This window comes from Delphinapterus leucas, chromosome 11, assembly GCF_059928025.1.
Source record: "Delphinapterus leucas isolate spDelLeu-1000000601 "Yukka" chromosome 11, BTC_Dleu_Yukka2, whole genome shotgun sequence".
In the NCBI taxonomy this organism is placed as follows: domain Eukaryota; kingdom Metazoa; phylum Chordata; class Mammalia; order Artiodactyla; family Monodontidae; genus Delphinapterus; species Delphinapterus leucas.
The window spans coordinates 96,677,973-96,695,612 of NC_143139.1; the positions used below are offsets into that span (position 1 = coordinate 96,677,973).

Sequence of the window (17,640 nt, forward strand, 5' to 3'; positions counted from 1 at the left end):
AGGGAAACCCCAAGCCTGGGGCTTATGGCCCCTGTCCCTCATGCCTCCCAGGCCCCTTCGGGGGGGGCCCTGCCCTTCTCTCCCCCCCAGAGGACTGAGTGCCCTTCTCAGGCAACGTCCAGCAGACTGGACAGACCCCCCACAAAGCAACGGCAGGAGACGCGTGGGAATGTCTGACCCCTTTGCCTCCATCTACCTACGTGTGCAGTCCTTCTGGTTGTGGGCAAGGTCAAAGCCGGGCCTGCAGTCACAAGCCACCCCACCTTTGGGCGTCTCCCGGCAGATGTGGGCACAGCCATGGTCTTTGTTCATGCAGTTCATACCCTCTGGGAAGAGACAGACAAGAGAGGGGTTGGGGACCAGGGAGAGAGAAAATTTCAGGCTTAGAAGATAACCGATGAAATGTCACAAGCAAACGTAGTGTTCTTGGGCTGCCGTTGGCACGTGCATGACATGCACACGGGGGGTGCACCTAGTCATCCAGATGGCGATCCCCTAGGGGGAAACTGAGGACACGGTGCCCAGGTCTAGAGCAAGGCCTTGCTCGGAGGCCGTAAATGAGCTTGCAGGACCCACGGAGGAAACGCTCCTGACCTGGGTCAGATTACAGGGCATGGGCTGCAGGATGCTTCCCAGGTCAGGGGTTTAGATGGTTTCCCCACGAAAGCAGATGTGGGTGGCATTTAAAACGATGGCGGTGCGCAGCACTTTTCAGTTTGTACGGGGATGCCACAAGCCCCCGTGGGGCAGGTGGAGACTTGCATTTCAGGCTGGGCACACAGAGGAGTGCTGACAGGTCAGGGTGCTGACACACCCCAGCTGGCCTCCAGCTGCAGTGCTGCCCAGGACCCACGGAAGCCCCAGCCTCAGTGCAGAGCCCTGCAGGCCCGGAGCCCCGAGCAGGCGTCCCTCCGCCCTCCGTGCTTATTCCGGGTCCAGGCCACACACGACACTGTGCTCCTAATCGCAGCCTGAGATTCCTGCTGGCTGGCAGATGTTCCTCTTTAAAGCAAATATGTTTGCAAACCTCAGGCACCTTTTCCTCCGAGGCTTCAACTTAAAAGGGCAGTTAGCAATGGACTACCCTGCTGGCTGGGAAACTTCAGAAATGGGAGACTGTGGCAGCGGCTCAGGGCTGGGCCACGCCACTGCCTGCTCTGGCACCCCCATGCTCTAGCTGCAGTGGGCTTTTTTTATCTGGAGCCTTGTCCACGTTGGCCCTGCCCGGCAGGCCCTTGCAGCTCGTCCTCTGGCCGACTCGGAAGCCCTGTCCCTCCCAAGGCCAGCCAGGTTCCCTGTCTTCTCCCCTCCCAGAGGCCTCGCTGAGTGCAGAGCTGGGCTGCCCACGGGCTTTGAGGGTAGGAACTATGGACCATCCACCTCCGGAGGCCTGGCCTCTACACACCACCCAGTCAGCGCCTGCCAAGCATCTTGCCAAAACGCACTCTGAGTGCCCTGGTGTGATCAGGGAGAAGAAGGGTTCCCTGGGGTGGGCCGTTTGGCCCCTCTCCTGAGTCACCCACAGTTTTGGGGAAATCCCCTCCACCCCAGAAGACTTGATCCCCCCTCCCTGTCTGCCTGGAGCGGCTTGGAACCCCCTTCAGTTGACCCCGGTTGATGTTTATCTTCTTGGTGATTTGTGAGGAGTTTCCAGAATTTATGAGGTCAGGGGTCAAGTGAGAGGTTAGAGGTCACAAGTCCATCAAGAGGCTAAGTGCAGATGAAAGGAAGGGCTGCTGTCCGCCCACACCGCCCCGAGACCTCCTTCCCCAGGTGACGCACGGGCCTCCTGTTCGAGGGCAGGACTAACTAACTAATCTCGACCTCGGCCACTTGAAGCATGGGCGGGGGCAACTGAGAACTGACAGATGTTTGAAAACACAAACACCCTGGCAGCTACCATAAAGACTGAAAAAATTCTGAAGTTGAAGAAAACAAAAACAAGTCAAAATGAATGAAGCACGCATTTTGCTCAGCGCACCGACCTCCGGTTTCACCTGATTTTATTATTCTCATTATTCCTTCACCTTGATTTTCTCACTTACGCAAGTCAAATTGTCCAGCTGGAGCCCAAAGAGCTTGTGTTTCTGTGTTACGGCTATAAATATTTACTAGAGATTAAATGGGGAAATTTATCTCTATTAGTTTATTTAAAAACGGAAATTTAAACTTTATTACACATCAACGTTAGTACATCTTTGGTTAAAAACGGTATTTTCTAAAACAAGGAGAGTTGGCTGAGAGGAGGGGTCCTTGCAGAGGAGAAGGGGGGGCTGGGTATGATTCTCGACCATACTGTCTGGAGCCCTGGCCCCTGGTTCTCCAGGCATTTGTCACCCTTGCCTGTACGGGCGGGGAGTCTCTGTCGGCTGGGCCTGCCGCAGACTGGGCGCTCTAGGGGCCAGTCAGCTACTGCTGCGGCTCCGAAAGGTGTGTGCGCTGTAAGGCCCGTGCCACTACGGCCCTCCCTCCCCCGGGAAGCCTTCCTTGGCCCTCAGGCCCGTCAAGGGCCTTTTGGACACCCATGCTCTCCTCGCTGTGGGGTAGCTGTGTGGCTCCCCTCTGCTCTCCAGGTGACTCAGGCTGAGCTCTGGGCCTCCCCAGTGACCTCACCGTCCAGGGCAGGTCTTGCCCAGGAGGGGATGCTCCGGGTCCCCGCAGCAAAGGGAGGGGAAATGGAACAGCCTCGGGTCTGGGTCTCCCAGCTGGGAGCGGCTGCCACCACCAGCCAGGCTCACGTCCGGCTGGACCGTTTCTGCTCGGCCCGAGCGCTTCTGGACGCTCCTGACACAGTGGTCGTGAGAGCATTGCCATCACATTTAAAAATGACCCTAGCAACCACCCCAAAGAAGGCCACAACGGCCTAGCTAGGGGCCGGGGGTACGGCTTCCTCTGTGCAGGTGACTCAGCCCCTTGCCCAGCCGTGGACGCGGGAACTGCGTGACCTTCCCCTCCACTCTGGGGCGGCACTGGCTTCCGTGGGCCACGAGAAGCTCGGCTTCATGGCTGGCAGGACCACAGATGGTCAGGGCTGGACGGCTCCTTGCCATCCATCTTCCAAATGGGGAAAACGGGGCCTCGAGGCAGGGGTGACTGTCCCAGATCATACGGCAGGCCTGGAACCCAGGCCGCTGGGCTCCCAGCCGTGGCTCTCCTGGTCTGGGGGTCACTGAGCGACCCTTGTGGGACTCAGATGACGGGCAGGCAGCATGCATTTGCTGGGGGTGAACAGAATGAGGAAGCCGGCACAGAGCTGGGCTAACAAATGGTACCTGTTACTATCTGTTGCCCTCAGAATGAAGAGCCTATGAAAATTCAAGGCAAATTCAGACTGTGAAGCTCTCCGGGCAGCCCCTCAACGAAGCACAGAACCCCTTGCTCCTCTCTGACCTTCACCCGGCTGCCGCTGAGCACGAGGGCGGAGCCTCAGCTCACCTGCAGAACCATCACGAAGCCTCGTCTCTCCTGCTGGTGTCACCTCTCTAGCCTTTCCAAACAGCGTGGCGTTCCTCGAGCGGCCGTGCTTTATGGCAGCTGGGGTCCCGACCTCTCACCTGCTTGTCCTCTGAGTCCCCGCTCTCCCTCTGCAGCCACCACCGGCCTTCCCACTGGGCTGGACGTATAGCAGAGCGGCCTCGGGCAGGCCTGGCCCACGCCCTCTGCAGCTGCTCCGTGAAAGGTGACGGGCTCTTATGAGCAAGGTCACTCTGGCGGCGTCCTTAGCAAGGGGAGCGCTAAAAGGCTGGCCTACGAGGCCCACGCCTCAGGGCAGCACCGAGCTGAGTGGCTCCCCTTGGCGGCTAACTGATGCCTTCCTTCACTCTCTGGGCGCGGCTCAAGCTCTGTCCTGCAGACCGCGGGTCCTGGCTTTGTCTCTTCCTTCCAGCTGGCGCAACGCTGAGAGCCGGCTCTGCGCTTCTCCCGTGCCTGTCTACCTGCGGCCGCCCTGCCCACCAGCCAGCAAGCTCCGAGAGGCCGTGTCTTGTCCCTGCTGTGTCCCGCGCCCAGAACCCTGGCTGCACACGACAGATGCTCAGGAGGTCTTACTGGGGAGCGGATGCAAAGGCGCCAGAGGGAGAGTTCAGCCCCCAGGCCGGCAGGCCAGCCTGGCCACGTGCTCACCCCATCAAAATGCTCCGAGGAAGGCTGAGCCTCGTGCAGGAGGGGCCGGGGCCAGGGCTCGCCTGCTCGTACCTGAGCCTCTGGTCAGATACCTTCTTCCCTTTTCTTAGCTGACAAATGGGTTGTCAGAACGTGTACCTCTGAGGGTTGCCGTGAGGCTCAAATGAGAAGACCGTGCAATGTGTGTGGCACAGAGCGGGTTCCTAAGGAAGTAGGGCTGTTCCTAGAGCTTTTCTACACTGCTGCTGCTTCACTCTGCCTTGTGTAAAATGCGTGTAGCTGCTAAGTTGCGCTCTCCTGCCAACCGTGGGTAATTTGAGGGGAGACCTGACCTTTATTTTTTTCTGTATCCCAAGTACCCAGCACGGGGCCTGCCCCGAGTTAGGGGTCAGCAAACAGTAACTGAAAGAAAGCAAAGAAGAATGGGGGCGAGAAAGAGAGAGAAGGGAGGAAGAAGAGAGAAAGAGGGAGGGAGGGAGAGGAGAGAGAAATGAAGCCTTTCTTACCTCAGAGCAGATTAAACCCATTGCCTATTATTTAGGGGACAAGGCGAGAGGCATAGAGAATTTGGAAAGCACTACTGTGGCATTCGCTGCTGTGTGTTCTGTGAAACACAGCATCCCCGGTCGCCTGACGGAGGGAATTCACAACGCACGTTAAAGGCTCTGAGGAGTCCTGCAGGCACTCGTGGATGGCCCCCTCCCCCTCACTTAACACAGTATCCTGGGGAGCTCTGCCCCAGCCCCTCTGGGAGGCTCTGGGTTACAGGCTTAGAGACCCCAGGGTGGCCCACTTCAGCCCCTCACCTTACAGATGAAGCCACGGTGGCAGAGGCACTGTGGAGGCGCAGGGCAGGGAACACGTGGAGCCTGGCGTGGCTTCCTCTGTGCCTCAGAGCCTCAGGGGTAGAGCGGACGGCTCTCCCTTCTTGTCTGCCCAGAAAGGCGGTCCTGAGCACTGCGAGCTAACAGGGGTAGTACTGGGAGGGCTACTGCTGAGGGCCACGGGGCCAAGTGGAAGTTTGGATGTGAAAGGTGAACCCCGGGGGGGGGGCATGCAAGGTGCGTGTTGCCAAGCACTTCTGCTCCAGGAGAATGGTCCTGGGCTCCACACTGGAAGGGGCTGCAGGTCCCCCACCCTGCTGCAGCCCCATCCCAGCTCCTCTGAGGCAGCCCGGCCCATTCCCGCCAGCTCTGGCTGGCACACTGTCTCCACAGGCTTCTCCAGAACAAGGGCGGAGCCCAGAACTGGGCACAGAGCAGGCTTCTGCGAGCCTGCGGGACCGAAGGGCCCTGTCTCCCTCTGTCCTCCTGTGGCCCCCTGCTTTGTACCGTGTCTACTCTTGGGAGCTGGACCACAAGAGAGCTGCCCCGGGGCCAGGCGCAGCCACTCCCTCGGCCTCACTCCCCATCGTGACACCATGCAGTGCCGAATCCAGCAGAAAGCACTGTTCATCTCCCCTCCTCGAGGGGAAGTGAGATATAATTTCAGAGTTGTTCCCAGAAATCCTGGTCTTCAGGGGCCTGGTGCCAGTCAGGCCAGGCTGCCCGCCAGGTCGAATCTAATTTGATCCAATCCATCCAAATCCAATTACGTTCTGCAAACTCGGACCGAGTGTCTCCTTGGTGCCCAGGGTGGGGCGGGGAGCAATGAGGACACAGAGGCTTTGCTGACACGTCGCCAGGTCCACGTTCAGACTCTGACGCTTGCTGCATGACCTTGGGCAATCCCTGCACCTCTCTGAGCCTTAGTTTTCACCTGTGAAAAGTGAATAGTTGTCGGACCTGCCTCCCAGGTACTCACTCAAGGTGCAGGCCCCTCCTCTGGGCCAGTGAGGCTGGCTAAGGGTGCAGGTAAGGACCTGAGGGACTTTATCCTGGGCAGGGGGAGCCACTGAAAGTTTGTAAACTGGGCAGCGATGCACTTTGTGTTAGAAAGATCTCTGGATGCTGCATGGAGGCAACCTGCTGGGGCAAGAGTGTGGGCCAGAAGCAGGTGGGAGGCTACTGTTATCACCCTGAAAGGGACGAAGCAGCCTGGAGGGGTGGCAGCGTGTGTGGGGACAGGGACAAAGGCTGGATCTGGGACACACGTCAGAGCCCCTTTCTCTCAGTTTTCCAGAAGACATGATGTAGGGACTCAGGCTCTGACTGTACTTTCATTTAATGTAACCCTCGCCGTAAGCCTGAGAAGTGGGTATGGCCGTGCCCATTTTACAAACAAGCCCATGAGAGGCTGGATCAGGGTTGGGGAAAGACGTGCCAGGGCCACACCATGCACAAGAACTCCGGGCTGCACCTTCCTCTCCCAAGCGCCCCGAGCTTCCTTCTGACGGGCCCCTCCCCAGGTTCTTGCACTCTCTAGGCCCGGTGACAGGCCCCCGCAGCCCTTTCCCACCAGGGCCTATTTTCCCAAAGGACAGAGGTAAACGATGGCGGACTCTGCCTGCCCCAAACCAGTGCGTACATCACGTCTTCTGTAGAGCAAAGTTCACGGATGCATCTAAAGCAGGGCAGTGGGGCTGGGGGCCAATCTGTTTGTACTTAGGGGCCAGCCTTTCTCGTAGCCCCCCCGGCCCAGAATAACAAAGCTGGAATGTGTGCCTCTCAGGGGTCGTTGCTATGGCGACTTCATCAATAACATCATTTTCCGCATCCCTGTCCCTTAAACACGCAGGAAGGGAAGGCAAGCTGGGAACGGCAGAGCGGGGAGAAGAGAACAATCACCTTGTTACGCCCTCCCCCAACTCGGGAGGAAGGGATTTTCCTCCCCTTCCACCTCATCAGTAGAAAATTACGGAGCCCAGGAAAGAGGCTGGAGCCTTGGGGGTGGGGGGTGACAGGAAGAGGCTGCTGCCTTCCCCAGCCCAGACTCGGCAAGCTGGCCGAGCCAGGCAGGGAGAAACAAATACGGGCTCCCACATGCTTCGAATGGGGGCGCTGAAGGGAACGCTAGCAAGGTCCTGCCGTGAGGGGAAAGGCACAGGGGCGGCAGCAAGGATGGGACCGTGGGAGAGGTGACGAGGACAACAGTTGTGCCCGTCCGCCCAGAGCCGCCTGTGTGCCAGGCTGAGCCACACGCTTTACATATGTTATCTCACGAATTCTCAGCAGGGCGCTTCTGTCCCGTACTGGCCCACTTAACGGATGGGAACACTGAAGCACCGAGAGGTTAATAACTGAGGTGAGGGGGCTGGATCTAGGGGCAGCCCTGAAGCAAGACAGAATGGGGGCAGCTCTGGGCTGCAAAACAGGAAACTGAAACTCGCTGCAGACGGATGACGACCCACCGTAGCTACCACTAGTGAGTGCCTTCTGTGCCTTAAGCACTTTACATGAACAACCACCTTTAAGTCTCAGGACCATTTCTCAAAGTAGGTGCTATTATCCCCACTGTGCGAGTGAGGAGAGTAGGACCCAAGAAAGGCTTGGTAACTTGCCCAAGGGACACGGACGAGACAGGCATACCGTGTTTCACTTCAAAACCTGCGTTCCCCGTGGCCTTCTAGGAGGCAATGGAGCATTCACGGCCAGGGGAGGGGCAGGGAAACCCGAGCTGTCCCCTTCTCTTCCTTACCTTTCCCCAAACCAGCCCCTGCCCTCCCTGGCTACGTCCACTTTTCCACATTCTGTCTCTCCAAGCCCATAGCAAATGCCAACTTCTCCAGGATGCCTGATTTTTCACGCGGCACAGAGGCAGACGTGAGAATACGGGCCCTTACCATATCGCTCTGCAAGGTAAGTAGTTCTGTCATCATTTTACAGAACCATTCAGAGAGACTGAGCAATTTGCCCTTGGTCACTTGGGTAGGATGTGGTAGAGCTGCAACTTGAACCCTGTTCTGTCTGACTTGAAGACCTGCCCTTCTCCAGCTACAGAAGGAACTTTATAGAGCATAAACCTGACTGTATCTTCCCATTGCTAAAAACCCGTCAATGCTCCCACCCCAGCCAGGGCCCAGGGTTAGGCTGAAAGTTCTCAGTATGGCACTCTAGGTCCTCCCCATGCTCTGCCTGCCATGGCTCTAGGGAACAGGGACACTTGGCTGTCGGCCAGCAATTTGAGATTCTGCTTGGGTGTCACCTCTCCTAGGAAGCCCTCCTTGTTTCCACCCTCCCCTCAAGTCCCTCGGATGGATTAGGGGCCTGGGCTTCCACAGCCCTCTGGACTCCCCTCTCTCATAACACCCACCACACGAACCGTAACTTCTGGGTTTGCTGGGTTCCCCCCACCAGACTGGGGGGGGCGGTCCTTGAGAGGCAGGGCCCAAGCCTGAGTCACCCCTTTGCCCTCCCCCCACCCCCCGGCCACCGCACAGTGCCCATTTCAGGCCTGAGAGATGTTCGCTAAACCTGGCTACGCTGGCGAGGGGCCTGGGCTCAGCCACTCCGGGCTTTGGACTCTGCATCAGAACAGCGGCCAGTACCTGGGCAACAGGACGTGTCTGTCTGCAGGCCCAGGCCCGGCTGCTGCCTGCAGTGCAGTGCTGGCCCCAAGCCTGTGCCGCCTACCCGCCCGCCCGCCGGTCCGGCTCCACCTCGATCCCCTAATTACACTCCAACGGCATCTGTGCCTGGATGGTGCTGGGAGAGCCTCTCATTACGGGGCCTGGGCTTAGCAGAATGCAGGGCTCTGTCTCCCACCCTGTGCCCCTGAAATTACATCCTCCCGGGCAATTCCAGGCCCGGCCGGGGCGCCAGCAGCCGGCTGCCCCAGACTAGACCCCCAGCTGACCACGAGCCTAGCCCACCCCAGGCTGCATCCCTAGGGGTGGCCCCACCTGGGAAACAGGAGTAAGTCTGTGGGCTTCCACTTGCCCAGAGCACCTCAATGCCAGGCCCCATGCCAGGCTCTTTGCAGACTTCCCTAATGGACTATCTCCACGATCCTGAGTGCCAGGTACCATCAGCAGGCTCACCAGACAGGTGACGGACGATGCTGAGGCTCGGAGAGGGCTCCCCCACCTTGTGTGGTGGCGCAGGGACCCGACCCCTGGCCAGGTGCTCACTTCACACCCCACCAGCCCTGTGCTCACTTGGCTGCCTTGCTGGCCCTCGAGGGGACTCTGCTCTGCTCTTCCTCCAGCGCCTCGTTGTTTTCATCAGCCCGATCCTTTCCTCGCTGCTCCCCACTGCCCACTCCCCGCACACAGACCCTTGGGCCGTCCCACCACCTCCACCCCTGCCTTCAGGCTGGATGCCCCCTGCCAGGGCCCCGGGGGGACTGGCCCTTGTCAGTGTGCACCCTGCCTCCCCTGCAGCACCTGCTGCCCAGCTGGTGCAGCCTCGGCAGTCCAGCCCTTGTGTGATTTGACCCCCGACGCCCTCCATGTTTATCTGCTCACCTGCCTACGTGCTTTCCTTCCACAAATATTTAGGTAGGGTCTCCCGGACACCAGGCCCTTCCTTCTGCAGGACCAGCCTGCTTCTTGTCTGTGCCTTTCATCCTGCTCTGCTCTCCCAGTGGCTGGACCACAGTCGAGGCCGTTGTAGGTGTGCAACCGACACCCACAGCGTGGCTGGCCCCGAAGCGCCTGCTCACTTACAGACAGAGGCCCGTCTCTGAAACCAAGCCATCCTGCTTTGAGTTTACATACAAGCAAACAGCCAGAATGGACTGGTTTTCTGGAGCACCCAGATGAAGCCTCTCCTTTCCCACTGAGGAGGCTGAAGCCCACCGGACAGGACTTGCCCTGAGCCATGCAGCAGTTAGCACAGCGTCCACGTGGAACCTCCTGACTCCCAATGGCTCCCTTGACTCCCCATGCCTTGACCCTCAAGTTCAGTTTTCCTTTTTTTTAAATTTTTTAATTTTAATTTGTTTGGCTGCACTGGGTCTTAGTTGCGGGACGTGGGATATTTAGTTGCGGCAGGCAAACTCTTAGGTGCAGCATGTGGGATCTAGTTCCCTAACCGGGCATCGAACCCGGGCCCCTGCATTGGGAGCACAGAGTCTTAGCCACTGGACAGCCAGGGAAGTCCAAGTTCAGTGTTCCTTCCATCACATCAGGAGGTGGCTCACGAGGCACTGCTGGTTCAGGGCTGTCACCAGCCTTTAGGCTCACCCTTTCCCTCCCTCACTCATTCTACACCTTTGCTGAGCACCACCTGCGTGCAGGCCGTGTGCTGAGGCCGCCAGCAGAGCCAGCCAGGATGCACACACATCACAGGGGCATCTTCAGCTAAGACCAAGTCCTCTGCCGCAGCTGCTCACTGAGTGGGCAGATTCTGTGTACATGGACAGGTGGACAGATGGACGGATGGCCAGCTGAGACTGTGGCTGGCTCCTGGAGTGCCAGATGAGAGCAGAGGGGCAGGGCTGGCCTTCTCGGAGAGCAGGGACGGACCCCAGCCTCCCTTCAGCCCCTCACCTCTGGTGCCTTGACCAGTCCTGGCCCTGGGAGCCCCTGGAAAGCCTCGTCTGTGAGATGGGAGGGAGCCTGCCTGATGGCTGTGAGGACCACGCAGTAGTGCGTGCAGACACACGTGGACAAACGTTTGCAGAGCTGCAGCTGCCACAGGAAGGTCGGCATCGCTGAGGTGGGGCGGGCCTGGTTTTTACCAGATCTACTTCCCATGCCTATTCCAGCCCTTTCTAAGGTATGCGGCCTGGAACTCGCTCGGTTTCCTCCTCTGTGAAGTGGAGAAGGGAGGTCATTAAAGGGCCCTAAAGAGGTGATGGCTCCAGCTCAGGGTCCCTGCCCACCCCCTCAAGGCGGAGGTGGTGCTCAGTAAAGGCTGCCCTGCCCACCCCCTACCCCGGCCCCGTTTGGCCAGCTCTGCAGTGCCTGTCCCTTCTGAGCCGCCCCTCACCCTGGACCCCTGACCCCTCCATCCCCTCCCAGGGCTAACTGTCCTTCCTCTTCCCGGCCCCTGAAGTTCCCTGGCTGATCACTAGGCGTCACCACGAGCACATCCAAGCCTCTCTGAGGCCCAGGTGGCTGGGACCACAGGCCTGTGAGACTTGCCTCCCGGGTTTTCACTCTGCTTGGGCTCCTGAGGCTAGGGGTGCCCCCTTCCTCCCCCAGGGTTGCCAGACACAGCAAATAAAAACACAGGATGCCTGGTTAAGTCCAGATCTCAGATAAACAAGTATTTCCTGAGTATAAGCATATCCCAAGTATTGCATGGGTCATATTTACACCAAAAAAAGCATTCATTATTTATGTGAAATCCAAATTTAAATGGGTGTCCTGTATTTTATCTGGCAACCTTATCCCTCCCTCCACAGGGACCCTAAAGGGAGCCATGGGGGGGGGGACAGTCAGCTCACACAGGCCCCAGGCCATGGCCGGGCTGTGACCAGGGAGCAGGTCTGTTTCTCTCTCCTGACAGGTGACCAGACGAACGTAGCCCAGGTGCAGGAAAGGCCAACGTGGCGGCTGAGCGAGTGATCCCCCAGCAGCTCTGGGGGGCCCTGGAAGAGAAGCTACAAGAACGCTGGGGGATGTGGCAGCAGGAGACTCCCTAAGGACACGAGCAGCTCCCAGGCGCCTCAGCCGGTGCCTCACCTCCGCTGCCCGCCACGTGCTGGGCTTTGGAGTCGCCAACACCGGGCTCTGGGCTGGCTCGTCCCAAACCAGCCGTGGCCGCTGTCCCTGCCTGCATCTCCGTTCCCTCCCCTGCACAACAGGGCGGCAGCTGTTACTTCCCAGGGTCCTCTGAGGATTAAAGGGCGCCAAGGACTTGGTACACAGTAGGAACTCAATAAGTGTTGAGTACCTTTCCCTTTCCCCAGGGATCGTATCAAGGGCATGAACAACCACCTTTGGCAACTTAGGCTGATTCCCACCATCTATTCTAACTTGAACAGACTGCCGAATGGTCACTTCCCTCGGTAAACAGATATGTGGGCACGCACTGGGTCAGCCACCGTGTGGGCCTGGGGGACAAGGGGTCGAGTCTGGGGCAGCAGGGAGGATCAGTGCTCCAGTAGAGGAATCAGCTCGTGCAGAGAGGCTGCCACGCTGGCCTCGAAGTCAGAGACGGCTTCACAAGAGGAGGTGAAGCGAGATAGGCTTTGAAGGATGACGAAGAGTTCTCCAGGAAGTGAGGGGGATGGGGAATGGCACTTGAGGCAGAGGAAATAGCACACAGCAAGGCCCATGACTGGTAAAGGGCTCCCCGGTCACGGGGAGAACAGAAGGCAGGTGGGGGATGGGCGAGGGGCCGCGCTCTGGAAGGCCTTGGAAGGCGGTGAAGGCCGAGCTCCTGGTGCGGGAGGGACAAGGGTTCGTTGTGGCAGCTTCATGACACGCACGGCAGGGAGAGGAGGCACAAGAAGGTCCTCAGTGGGGAATGACATGCCCAGAGGGTCACGCAGAACAGTGGCTCCCACTGCTGTCAGAAGGCGGAGGGGACAGGGGGGCCGGGGAAACAGTTAACTGAGCGGAAGGGTGAAGCCTGGCCCCGGGAGGAGGGTGGAGAGGCAGGGCCCCGGGGCTGCAAGGGGCTCCGGGCAGTGGGCAAGCCCTGCTCCCACCCCTCTATCCATTTGCTCATTCAGTATCGTTGGTCTCAGGAGTCGGTAAGACGTGGGTTCAAATCTTGACTGTGCTACTTACTGTGCACAAATCTCTTGGCTTTCTCACCAGCAGAATGCGGCAATACGGCTACACAGCACATCTGCTCACTCCCATCACAGTCTGGGCACCGTGCTTGGCACACAGTGATGCCCAGTGACAGCTGACAGTTTTACCGATTTCAGGTCCAGGCACTCCGCTAGGGGGCAGAGTATACACATATTCTCTCATTTTGGTCCTCATAAAAATTTCTATAATGAACACGAATGTTTGTCCCATTTCACAGATGAGAAACTGAGGCCCCAGGACGTGCAGCCGAGAAGGGAGCCAGGGCCAGGGCCAGCTACCCCTGTGCCGTCCACACTAGGAGGCCGAGGTCCTGCAGCGTGGAGGAAAGCCCACCACCAACACCACTAAATACTGGGGTCCCTGCAGGGCTGCTTGGCAGGGGCTGGCTGGAGGCCAGGCCAGGAGGCCAGGGCGTGAAGCTGGGCACACCAACCAAAGGAGTTGTTTATGGGATGGGAGGCTCGTAAAAAATAACGGGCTGGATTTATCGTCCCCGCCTCAAGGGACGTTCTGGACTGCAAAGGGCCGGGACAGGCCTTCTCCGGCAGCACCATAAATCTGCCCACTAAATGCGAGGGCTGTTTATTCTCCCGCCCACCTGGTCTGTAGGCCGGGGCGGGGGGAAGAACCTGCCCCACGCTCTGCCCCAAGGAGCAGCCAGAGGGGCAGCCCTGAGGCTGGGGTGGGGTATTCTCCGGCATGGCCACCGTTCCCCCTCTTTTAAAACAGAAAATTCCCGGCCACACACACCCACGGGGAACCTAGAACCCACAGCTGACGACAGGAAGCCCTAGCACAGGGCAGGGGATGTCCCTGGTCCTACAGGAAGCACGCTGGGGCCTCTTAGGTCAAGGCCTGGCCCACACCCCATCACGTGGGAATCACGACCCGGGAAGCAATGGGACCTGGCCAGCCAGGCACAGTGATAGGACCCTAAGCTGGCGTTCGGCTGGGGTGGCTCGGGAGGGACCGCGAGCCTCTGTCCACAGGCATTTGAGTCCGGAGATGGGGGTGGAACAGGAGAAGAAAAACTACCTTGGGCGTCAGAAAGCTGGCCTCCCATCCTGAGGGCCGCCTTGCACTGTGGCCCAGCTGGGGTTCCCTCCCGCGCTGGGGTGACAGTGCTCACCAGAAGGTCTTCCCGGGGTAGCTGCGAACATCACAGCGGTCAGGGTGCAAGAGCACCGTGAGCTGCGGAGGGTGGGGCCCGGCCGGGCGAGGACCCCTGCTGGCTGGGACGGGAGGAGAGGCGGGAGCGGCCCGACAGGAGGCAAAGTCCAGAGGAGGGTCAAGGACCAGCCTGGAGGAGCCTGAGGGGAGGGCCTGGGATGAGCGCCGGGTCGGGGCGGCAAGGGCGGCCATCTCCCCTGAGAACCACCGGCCCTCTGCCCTGGCCCGTCCCCAGCGACCCGCGCCTGACTGCCCGGGGACCTCTGCCGAGGGGTCCCCAGCCGGTCCTGCGGCGGTGTGGGCTTTGGGCCGCGGGCTCAGGGAGAGGCTCCCGGCGGTGGCTGACCCGAAGCGGCTGAGGCCGCGGGGCCTGTGCTCCACTTCAGGGTCTGAGTGCGGCTGGAAGGAGGGCTCTCCTCCAAGTGCCACAGGGGAGCCCAGCCCCCTTCCCCGGCCTGGCCCCGGGGGTGGGGGGTTAAGTGCAGCACAGAAGGCAGAGCACGGCTGTCCCCATGCCCCCTGCGGGGAGCTCAGAAAACTCCCGAGCCCCTGCCCCCCGACCAAGCCTGTTTCCTGAGCTCACACCCACCATCCCGGCCACCTGCTCGGGTCCCAGGCCGAGTGCGCGAGGAGAGAGTGTGGGCGCTCGCACTGTGCATGAGTTGCCCCGGGCACCTGCGGTCAGGACGCCGAGCCAGAGGCTGAGCAGGACCCGGGCTTCAGCCTCATGAGAAGTAGAGACTGGCCGGTCCCGCTGTGGGCCCCAGGCTCCCCTCCAGCGTTCCGGACTCTCGCAAGAACAAGGCCCCACGCGGACCAGAGCCACTGGGCCCTCCTTCAAACCGCCACTGAAGTGCTCCGCACCTACGTGATGCGGGGGCCGCACCTCTCTGCGGAAGGGCCTGCCTGCCCTGCCGCTCGCCTTCCGCTCAGCCACCGTCCTGTCCACCCACACTGCCCCCGGTGAGGTCCTGACCCTGACGGCCACCAGCGCCACCTCCCAGAAAATCGCTTCATCTCCCTTTCCAGCCCACAGTGGGTAGCGATCTTCCCCAAATGTGGATCATACGCCCACCCCTGGGGCTGATAGGGGCCCCGTCACTGTCACAGCAAAGTTCAAACCCCTGCCAGACACGGTCTCCTGACCCTCTCACTTCTGGCAGCCAGGTCTGGTTTCAGGCTCTAGGACCCACTCTCTCTGGTGGGCAAGGAAGGCTGCAGGCACACTGACTCTTCCGGGATAAAGTTGGAACCTTAGACAGCAGAGAACCCCCGGCCAGAGGCGAGAGGCCAGGCCGGCCTGAACGAAGGGCCCAGCTGGACGACCACAGGGTGGAAAGACAGGAAGGGCGCTGGGGGCGGGAGCGGCAGGACCCGGAATCTACACGTGACCCCATGAGAAAAGTATCAGGTACAGGGAAGGGGCTCATATCCGAGTCCCCCTTCCTCTCCACTGAGGCTGCGTGGCTTACAGAAATGACCTGAGGTCAGGACCAGCGCTGGCACCCAGCCCACCAGGCTCTGCCACAGAATCACCTCCTCAGTCAGACAGTGCTGGAGGGTGACAAGTGTCTGAGGGCCCTCCCTGCTCAGACACCATCCCAGAACTCAGGCCCAGAGAGGGCTGTGACTGCTCGTCTGTCTAGGGTCTCTGCCTCTCCATCTTCAGAGCCCTGCTCCAAGTTGTCTTCCAATGTCAGCTGCCTCCATTACTCTCAACCCAGGTCTGGACCCAGGGGCCCCGCCAGCTTCTCGCCCTCTCCTTCCCATCACTGCTGCGCAATCCCCCAAAAGCCCCCGGCCATGCCGCCCACTCTCCACTCTTCAGCTCCTTCAGAGGCCACCCACCCTCAGGGGCTTCTTCGATCCCTCTCCACCTCCCCCAGGCTCCCAGCCCTCAGGCAGAACTAAGCTCCCTGTGACCTTAACAGGCTGCTGGCTGAGCCCCTCAGCACTGTGGCCCAGGGCCCGAACTGACCACCCAGTACGTGATGCCACGCCATGCCACGCCACACCACACCCTGGGTGCAGACTTGAGCATCACAGCCCCAATCCAGGTTGACCGGCACACTGGGAGAGGAAGTCCCTCTTCTCTTTAGAACCCAATTTCCATGCCTGACCAAAGAAGGCGTGAACCACGGGATAGCTGTAGTCTCTTTAAACACTGGGAGGCAGCCACAGAAGGTGGTCATGATTTGAATCCAGACCGCCTAGGTGCCAGTCCTGGTACTACTCCTAGGATCCACGTGACCCCGGGCACATTACCTGCCTCGTTATTTGCCATCTGCACGTGGGAAGTAATAGTACCTACCCCGTAGGGCCCAAGGGGTTATGAATGAGGTAATTTTAGCGTGACAATATGCCTTGGTCTGCGTGGGACAGTCCCAGTGTATACCTGCTGCCCTGTCACAAGTAATAGCGCCTCCTTTCGCTCTCAAAAGTGTACTGGTTTGAACGTTAACTTATATAGCCCCCTGGTTAAGACAGGCAAAGTGCTCATAACGTGCCTGGACGAGCACTCAGCTATTCAATTATTATTAAAATGCTAATTCTTGGGTGTGGAGGAGGTTACACAGAGCCACATGCAATAAAGTGGCCGAGAACCAGACTCGCACACCGTACTAACGCCAGCTTCCTGGACTCGACACTGTTCTCTAGTGATGTACGATGTGACCGTTGGGGGGAACTGAGTGAAGGGTATGTGGGATCTTGCCTTACTATTTTTGCATTTCCTTATGACTCTACAATTACTTCAAAATAAAAAGTTTCAAACTTCCAACCCTATTGTTTGGTCTCTAGCTACAGTTGAGTACAAACTTACAGACAAAATGAACAGATCCTAAAAATACTTCACGCAGGGATGAACTCTCAGAGAGCTCCCAGAGTATACCTGCAAACTCGGAAACAGGTGAAAACGGCTCCTGTGAGCAAACAGCTGTGGCAGAGCCCAAGGCCCTTCCCGAGAAGCCAGAAGCCCTCAGGCTCACACAGTCCCCGCCTCTGCGTGTGGACCCAGGGCTGCTGGCTTCACATCAAGACCCCCTACAGACAGGGGTGCGGAACGGCAGTGTCAGAAGAGTTACCTCCAGCCCAGAAGCTGGGCCACTCAGCACGGCGACAGACATTAACAAGCATTCTCTGGCCTTCAGAGGAGTGGCTGTCTCAGTCACTGAGTTTGTAACAAAAATTGTGAATTGTAGGGAAAAGAGGCCGGGCCAACTTAGGCTGTTCCTCTGAAGAGAGAAGGGATCGGGTGGGCCATCTCAGGAGATCTCCACTACGAAATGTTTTTGAACTCCTGGTGCTTGAAGAGGCACACTTGGCACCGGGGACGCTCACATTTGAGGAACATCTCTGCTTCTCGCAGGCCTCACCCTGCCTGGGCCGGCCGCAAACCTCATTGGAACCCTCCACACAGGCTGCCCAGGCTCAGAGGCCAGCCCGCCAGAGCACGGGGTCCTGCCATGCCCCGGGCTGCATCCTTGGGCAAGTTTCCTATCCTCTCCGTGCCTCGGTTCCTTAGTCTGTAAGGATGCAACACGCTAGTGCGTGACAAGTGCTCGTCACAGTGCCTGGCATGCAGTAAGCCCTCAGGACGTGCGGCTCTCACCGTCACCATCACCACTGAATGCAGAAGAAGCCAAGACTTCCTATTCCTGGCTCCCACCTCTGATTTTGGCTGGAGCCACTATTACCCTTGATGCCAAATCTTAAGCTTTGTGAAAACGCGGCCCTGAGTGTCACCAGGAATGCCGGTG

General features: G+C 59.1%; 1 protein-coding gene across 1 annotated transcript in view; it reads right to left on the reverse strand.

The window, feature by feature from the left end:
- Positions 1-17,640, reverse strand: part of SCUBE1 (signal peptide, CUB domain and EGF like domain containing 1) — a 195,611-nt gene that overhangs the window by 60,350 nt on the left and 117,621 nt on the right. The window contains exon 13 of the mRNA XM_089921601.1: positions 201-326. Within this exon, the coding sequence (XP_089777727.1) occupies positions 201-326 (126 nt within the window). The remainder of the gene's footprint in view (positions 1-200; positions 327-17,640) is intronic.